This window comes from Sinocyclocheilus rhinocerous, unplaced genomic scaffold (genome assembly GCF_001515625.1).
Source record: "Sinocyclocheilus rhinocerous isolate Xijiao unplaced genomic scaffold, SAMN03320098_v1.1 scaffold1265, whole genome shotgun sequence".
NCBI classification, from domain to species: Eukaryota; Metazoa; Chordata; class Actinopteri; order Cypriniformes; family Cyprinidae; genus Sinocyclocheilus; species Sinocyclocheilus rhinocerous.
Window position 1 is genome coordinate 637,686 of NW_015657967.1, and position 8,117 is coordinate 645,802.

Genomic DNA, 8,117 nt, shown 5'->3' on the forward strand with positions numbered 1-8,117 from the left:
CCATGGCGGAGCAGGCAGATCGGGCGGCCATGGCGGAGCAGGCAGATCGGGCAGCCATGGCGGAGCAGGCAGATCAGGGAGCCATGGCGGAGCAGGCAGATTGGGGGGCCATGGCGGAGCAGGCAGAGCGGGGGGCCATGGCGGAGCAGGCAGAGCGGGGCGGCCGGGTGATGACGGCAGAGCAGGAAGCCATGGCGGAGCAGAGACATGGACAGACCACTTGACTGTGACGGAGCAAGCAGAGAGTTCTTGAATGGGCTCCTTGGCCATGAAAGGACAGACAGTGAATTCATGAACGGCCTCCATAGTCATGACAGGGCAAACAGTGAGTTCATGGACGGCCTCCATGGCTGTGACAGGGCAGGCAGTGAGTTCGTGAATGGCCTCTGTGGCCGTGACAGGGCAGGCAGTGAGTTCGGAAGGGGACGCCACCACCTCAGGAGGTTCTGCAGCGGATGCCGCCACCTCTAGAGGTTCTGCAGACAAGAAACACAACCCAAAACACCACATTACAGCAGCAAAACAAATCTGACAGTGATGTTTATACTAAACAGAGAATGTTAGTGTGATAGGAGTCAATTTATTTGTTCTTGTTTTTAAAGAAAAACAGAAATAGCGTAACATGTTTCATAGAGGATGTTTGATGCATGTTATAAAATTCCCCGTTCTCTTAAAATTTGCTTTATACTGACATATTAAAAGAGCCTTGATGTCTTTCTCAGACAAAAGCAGAACAAGAGGGTTTGGTCATGAAGAAACCGTATGAATCTCTGACCTGCTGAATTAATCTCACATCTCCATTGGTGTGTTTTCAATCATCCTGATTGATGTCAATGGTTGTTGAGCGTGTGTTTGCTCTCTGGTCTCAGCAGATTCCCTGTTCAGCGGCCTGGGCCTCGGCACGGTGGTGGGTCTCGGGGTGGCAGGTCTTCTTCTGCTGCTGGTGCTGGTGGACGTCAGCTGCTTCTTCTTGCGTCAGTGTGGCCTCCTCATGTGCATCACCCGCAAGCTCTGCAGCAAGAAAACCACCACCAGCGGCAAGAGCAAAGAGCTGGAGGAGGGCAAAGCAGCATACCTGTGAGTTCACCGCCATTTGTTTGCATGAGCCCCACTGTCTCTCAGTCTGTTCTTCTTTCTCATTCGCTCGTCATTCCACTAGATATTTCGTTTTATGTTATGCATGATTATCTGTGAGTATCTCAGTCATATCTTAATGAAAAACAGCCATTAAACCTGAATTATGTTGATCACATTGATCTGGTTTGATGGATTTTTGGCAGCTGGTCAGACTAGAAGACCAGTCAGACCAGCTTAAACCAGCAAAGTTAGGTTAGTTTAGGTTGTTTTTTGTGAACAGGACAGCCAAGTCTTATGGTGAAAATGTTGCTCCGACATCGTTTTCTCAATCAACATTTACACGTCTCCTTGAATCCTGAAGGATTTTGTGTGACTGAAGGTTCAGTCTGCTGAAAGTAATACTTTTATTCATCAAGGATTCATTAAATTGATCAAAAGTGACAGTAAAGATTTATAATGTTACAAAAGATTTCTAATTAAAATAAATGCTGTTCTTTTAAACTTTCTATTTATTACAGAATCATGAAAAATAAAATGTATCTGTCACGCTTGTGTCGAGGAAGGTACACGAAGATGGAGATAAGTAGTTTACTAGTAACCAAGAAGAAGGTAATCCATATAGACAAGGGGTAAACACACAGCAATACAAACTTAATACTGGACAAAGACCAGAACCAAAGAGTGAGTTTAAATAAGGCAGGCAGCTGATGACAAACAGGTGATGGGAATTAACTAATGAATCAATGAACTAAACGAGGGCACAGAAGAACTAAACAGACCAGATGACGAAACAAAGTGAAAACACAACGAAAGAGTTCATAACTGTTACAGTTCGCCCCCCTCCCCGAAGGCTCGACCTCGCGCCGTAGAAGACCCAATAGTGGAGGGAGGGCGGTGTTTTTGGAGGGGATGAGGAGTAGGAGAAGGGCTGGCAGGAGGGCAGGCAGATGACCAGGGTGGCTTTGACGGTGGGAGGAGTCACGGAGGATACAGGAGGATCCATGTAGGAACAGACGGAGGGAGGAGCCAGGGTGATGACAGAAGGGAACCGGAGCAGGAGCCAGGTGGAACCCAGGCCACAGCCATGATGACGGCCCACGGTGGAGCCGACGGAGGGAGGAGCCATGGTGGAGGAAGGGCTGACGACTCCAGGGTGGTGCCGAGGAGCAGGTGGTGGAGAAGCCCGAGGTGGAGACGGAGAACCAACGAGCCAGGGGGATGCCGAGGATCCGGGGGCCAGGGTGGAGCCGAGGGCTCTGGCGACTGAGGCGGAGATCCGGAAATCCGCGGCGGAGCCAGGGCGACTGAGGACCAAGGTGGACCTGGAGGGAGGGAGGAGCCCAACAGAACCAGTGGGACAGAGCGACAAGGTGTAGCCGGAGGAGAGCAGTCCTGAGGCGATGGCAGGTCAACGCCCGACCAAGGCGGAGCCGGAGGGACGAGAGGGCCCGGTGGAGCTGGTGGATCGACGGACGACGGTGGCGGTGAGGGAGCTAGGAGCCGAGGTGGAGCCACTGGGTCAACGGGCCGAGGCGGAGTCTGGGACTCGGAGGCTGGAGGTGGAGGTGAGGGATCCTCCAGCCCTGACACCGATGGAAACTGGCAGACCCGCTGCAAATCCACAGCATAGATGGTGGGCTGAGGGTGAGCTCAGGGGCTGTCAGTGGACAGCGGTGGCAGTGGTGAGGATGGATGAAGAGGTGGTAGGAGAGGGAGGTTGGGTGGGATTTTGGGATATTCAGAAGGTTCATCAGGAGGCAGAAGATCAGGCATATCGGCAAATTCATCCAGATTAATCCCGGAGTCCAGTTCTAGCCTGTTCTCTCGCTAGGGGGCGCTCTAGCCAGCTCACGCACCTGGTCAAATGGAATGGGCTCTGCTTCCGGGGCGATCCTCCGCTCAGTCGCTCTGCATTGCACTGGCTCGTTGATCACAGTGGGAAATGGCTCTCCGTCTGCGGTGGGCTCTTGCAAGGGCTCCGCACAGTGGGGTGGTAGCGGACTGGGCTCTGGGCTGACGGCCATGATGGGTGATGACGGGGAGTTGATGGATTTAATGGGTGATGCTTCTGGGCTGGCGGCGAAGAGATGAGATCCGCAGAGGAACCGGGCCAGGTTGATGTAATCAGGCAGGGTCCACCTGGACCCTCCCAGTGGCATCCTCTTTGCGATCCCCTCATCCAGACCACCCCAGAAACAGTCCATAAGTGTCCATGGGTCGAGGGAAGCCTGCTGAGAGCAGGTGAGGAATTCAGAGACATATTCCTCCTGGGGACGGCCGTCTTGATAAACAGAACATAAGAGTTCTACGGGATCCATGGGGGGAAAAATCAAAAGAAAACACTGTATTTAAACGAACAAACAAAACGCAGGATAGATTGCTGCTAAACTTTGTATAGGTCCGGTATACTGTCATGCTTGTGTCGAGGAAGGCACACGAAGACAGAGATAAGTTCTACAAGTAGTGTAATAGTAACCAAGAAGAAGGTAATACATATAGACAAGGTGTAAATACACAGCAATGCAAACTTAATATCGGACGAAGACTAGAACCAAAGAGTGAGTTTAAATAAGGCTGGCAGCTGATGACAAACACGTGATAGGAATTAACTAATGAGCACTAATGAATCAATGAACTAAACGAGGGCACAGAATAACTAAACAGACTAGATGACGAAACAAAGTGAAAACACAACAAAAGAGTTCATAACTGTTACAGTATTATGGTTTCCACAAAAATATGAAGCAGCACAACTGTTTTTTTTAGCATTGATAATAACCAGCATATTAGCATAATTTCTGAAGGATCTTGTGACACTGAAATGTAATGATGCTGTAATGATGCTGAAAATTCAGATTTGACCACAGGAATAAATTACAATTTACAATATACTCACATAGAAAACAGTTATTTTGAATTGTAATAATATATCACAATTGTTACTGTATTTTTGGTCAGATAACTGCAGCCTTGGTAAGCAGAAGATAAATTTCTGTAACAATTTACTGACCCCAAACGTTGAGAGACGTTTGGTTGAAAAAAAATGTCAGAAAATTGTTATCTTTGTGAGACTGTGTTTAATCATTTTATAATAATTTTAACATTCACATGTGAAGAGCTGCTAATAAAGTCTCCTCTGAATCTGATGATTGATAGAAACTCATTATCTACTGTAATAATGAGGGATAAATTTGACCCTCAACTAACAAATCATTTCATAATATATTCCCATTACCATTAAACGCTATTAATAATATGCACATATAGATATGCAGTAATCTGCACATTTAATAACATTCTGCTGAGTGAGTTCAGTAAATGATCAGACAGATGATTCTGTTTGCTTTAGCATTAGACAGATATCATGAGATTCATTTGCTAATAAAAGCACTAGTCTATTGATCTGTTTGCATTAGAGGCACATTAAGTCCAGTGAGTTTACCATCATAATCTTCATCTGAGAGTCTTATGGAAAGTTCTATCAGATATTATTTCACACAGAAACAGCTGAACTCCTCACTATAGTGTAGTTAATATTGAGACATAAGTCAAAATAAAATCTCTGGAAATTGAGATTTAGATTTAGAAGAAATTATATTAAAACATCCTTAAAAGTCACTTATTTAATAGATACGTGTACACAACTGTATTGAGAATGGAATACAAGCTTAAAGGAATTTTTATAGACAACAATGAAAATTGGCTGGAAATATACTCACCGTCAGGCCATCCAAGGTGTTGATGAGTTTGTTTCTTCATCAAATTTGGAGAAATGTTGCATTACATCACTTGCTCACCAGTGGATCCTCTGCAATCCATCAAGATGTTTTTTTTGGGGTTTTTTTAACTTCAAACTTTTTTTCCCATCTTAAATACAAATAAATGGAGTCTATAATCCATAATACAGCTTCCTACAGTGAAAAAGGCATCTGGTCTGAATCAGGAAAGAAAGATCAAGCACCGTTTACAGGCCAAAACAGTTCTAAACAAATGCGTGGGTGGAATTGATGTGAGAGGACAACTTAGAGGAAGCGTTATTATGGATTAGGCACTCGTATTTTAGCCAGAAGCAATGGTTTTAAGTTAAAGGGGACATAACACACAAAGTTTCTGCCAATCTCATGTTAATCTTGAGTACGGCATCCTTCATATCTCCGAAGAGTCTTTAGTTGTAACATTTTTATAAAAGACAGATACAGCTTTATGCTTCTCTCCAAAAACTGTCGAAGTCCTGGAGGCGTGACGTGGGCAGTGTTGGGAGTAACGCATTACAAAAGTAATAATATTACAGGGCGGAGATAAAGAGTCACGAGCACACAACGTTTTTGCGTAGCGATCATCTGCAAGCTGTGACATTGACAAAAATAAAACGGGAACACAAACTTTATTGACTTAAATTTTATTTAATTTGTTTATAAAACATTTGTCACCGAAATGGCGGGAACAAACAAACACACTTGCACAACTTGGGAAGCTGAACAAGGTTATCTTTCCCTCACAACCAAAAACACACTTATGGTGACATTGTTGATTTCGTGGCCTAAAAAAAAAACATAATGACAAATCCTTCATCGAGCAAGTCCTGTGCAGCGCTGCAGACGACTTCCGTAACCCGAATGAAGCACGTTGATGGGCGTGCGCTTGCTCTGGTTGATGTGTGTGCGCTCTTCCTGGAGAAGTGTCCATACAAGGAATTCTGCCCGTTATGACGTCATACAGGGCCATACTCGAAAAAAATAATAAAAAATACAACATTTCTGCAACTTATACGAACCCTGAAGGAGTGCATTTAGCACATAAATACTCCATCATACGTCTAGCTCGTTTTTTGAAACGTTGGCCATGTTTAGCATGAGAACCCCCCCCCCCTTTAAAAATGTCTTGAGTCGTGGATATATTATGTTTTTATCAGCAGTTTGGACTCTCATTCTGACGCCACCCATTCACTGCAGAGAATCCATTGAAGAGCAAGTGATGCAATGCTACATTGCATCCAAATTCTTTTTTTTTTTTCAGTTTCATTGATTTTAATTAATTTTATTCAGTTAAATAAAATAAATGTTATTTATTAATTTGATTCTCCAAATCTGATGAAGAAACAAACACATCTACATCTTAGATGCCATGAGGGTGAGGACATTTTCAGCAAATTTAATTTGGGGGTGAACTATTGCCGTCCATACTATGTAAAAAATAGTGCACTTGTGTTGCTGTGCGTGTTTTACTGTGATGGACACCAGCATGTGTGTTTGTGTGAGTAGGGTTGATGGCTCAAAGGAGCCCATCGTGGAGATGAGAACTGAAGAAGAGAGAATTACTAACCAGGAGGACAGCAGTCCAGTGCACGAACCCAATGAGACGACCCCTCTGACAGAGCCAGAGTAAGAATTAGAACTGAAATGTGAAGTGTGTCAAACACAATACAGGCTGTTTGGAGCATTACAAGTGACATTTAATAACCTAACCATTCAAAAGTTTGGGGTTAGTAAGATTTTATTATTATTTTTTTTTTGTAAAGACATTTATAATGTTACAAAAACATTTTTTTTTCAAATAAATGTTGTTCTTTTGAACTTTCTATTCATCAAATAATCCTGAAAAATAAATTATGGTTTCCACAAAAATTCCACAAAAAAACTGTTTTCAACATTGATAATAATCAGAAATGCTTCTTGAGCAACAAATCACCATATTACACTTATTTTTAATTTTAATAATATTTCACAATATTGCTGTTTTTACTGTGTTTTTGATTTTTGGCCTTTGGTGAGCAGAAGAGACTTCTTTCAAAAACATTAACATTAAATAATTGTACCAACCCCAAACTTTTCAGCTGTAGTTTATGTTGAGTAGTACCTGAGATCTCAGTCTTTGACTCTAACCCCTCTTAGATCTGTTAAAAATCAACCAGGGAACTCAGTACAATCCTTCAGTTAGCTCTGCCCTAGCAACCACTCAGAATGCCTTAGCAATGGCTTACTAATTCTCAAGGCATATGTGATCTCCTCCAACGAACATAAGCCTACATAACCTTCAAAGTTCAAGGCTTTTAAACTTTCAGGCATGGTTTTATCAAGCCAAAAATGAATTTGTCTTGTCTAATATATATTTTATAGTTTATATCCAAATGTTTTTTAGTACTCCTTAAAACCAACTCTCTTTAGTGTGGTAGCTGGGTTTGTTGAGTTCCAAAGGTCAGAAATAAGTTCAAGCCAACATTCAAATCTCGATACACTTTTCTTTGCTAGTGTATGTCTTCTCTCGCGATTATAAACTTATAAAACTAGTTAATATTTATAAATATTGTTGGTGTAAATGGGGCTTAACTCTTAAACCATCATTGAATCATTTGGTCAGAAATAGTTGTTTCTGATTTGGGTCATTTGTTATAATTAATTTATCAGATGGTTAGTTAAAAAGTGTTTTTTTTTTTTTTTTTATCGGCATGATCAGCTGATGTACAGATGCCACTTACATTTTCAGTTTGCCGTGTGTCTGTTGTAGAACATTTGCATGCTAATGCATGCTAATGCATGACCTTTCCTTCTGTTGTCAGACATTCTCATCACAGTTCAGTTTGTGTTGCAAAGCATGTTGGATGAGAGAATCATGACTAAACACTGACTTTGACTGCAGGAAACTCCCATTGAAGGAGGAGAACGGCAAGGAGGTGCTCAAGCCAGATTTGATCGAGATCAAAGTCCACACGGACAACAGCATCCACACCAAACAGGACGACAGCAAAGCATAATGGAGCCCGGAGGCATTCCCAGCCTGAGCAAACTGAGACCAAAATGTAGAAATCACAAAATGTCATAAAAGAGAAATGAAAAGAGAAGGGGAAAAAAAGAAAAAATCTTTACATTGGGTGACTGACGAAGGGCGTGTAAATATGTTCAAATACAAACAGAGACTGAGTTGGAGGTTTTTTTTTTTTTTATGATAAATCTACTGTCCTTTCTATTCACAATGACTCTAGCACTAAATTTTGGTTGGCGTTTCCCAATAATGGATCTCAGATATGACCCGTTTGAATTTCC

General features: G+C 42.7%; 1 protein-coding gene across 3 annotated transcripts in view; it reads left to right on the plus strand.

The window, feature by feature from the left end:
• LOC107721821 (neural cell adhesion molecule 2-like) overlaps window positions 1–7,913 on the plus strand; it is a 407,305-nt gene extending 399,392 nt beyond the window's left edge. The window contains exons 16-18 of one of the 3 annotated variants that reach the window (XM_016529987.1): window positions 870–1,077; window positions 6,339–6,458; window positions 7,714–7,913. In XM_016529987.1, coding sequence (XP_016385473.1) covers window positions 870–1,077; window positions 6,339–6,458; window positions 7,714–7,828 — 443 coding nt within the window. In that variant the 3' untranslated portion in view covers window positions 7,829–7,913. The remainder of the gene's footprint in view (window positions 1–869; window positions 1,078–6,338; window positions 6,459–7,713) is intronic. The other 2 variants (XM_016529988.1, XM_016529989.1) reach the window with 2 other exon arrangements.
• The last annotated feature ends 204 nt before the right edge of the window (window positions 7,914–8,117 follow it).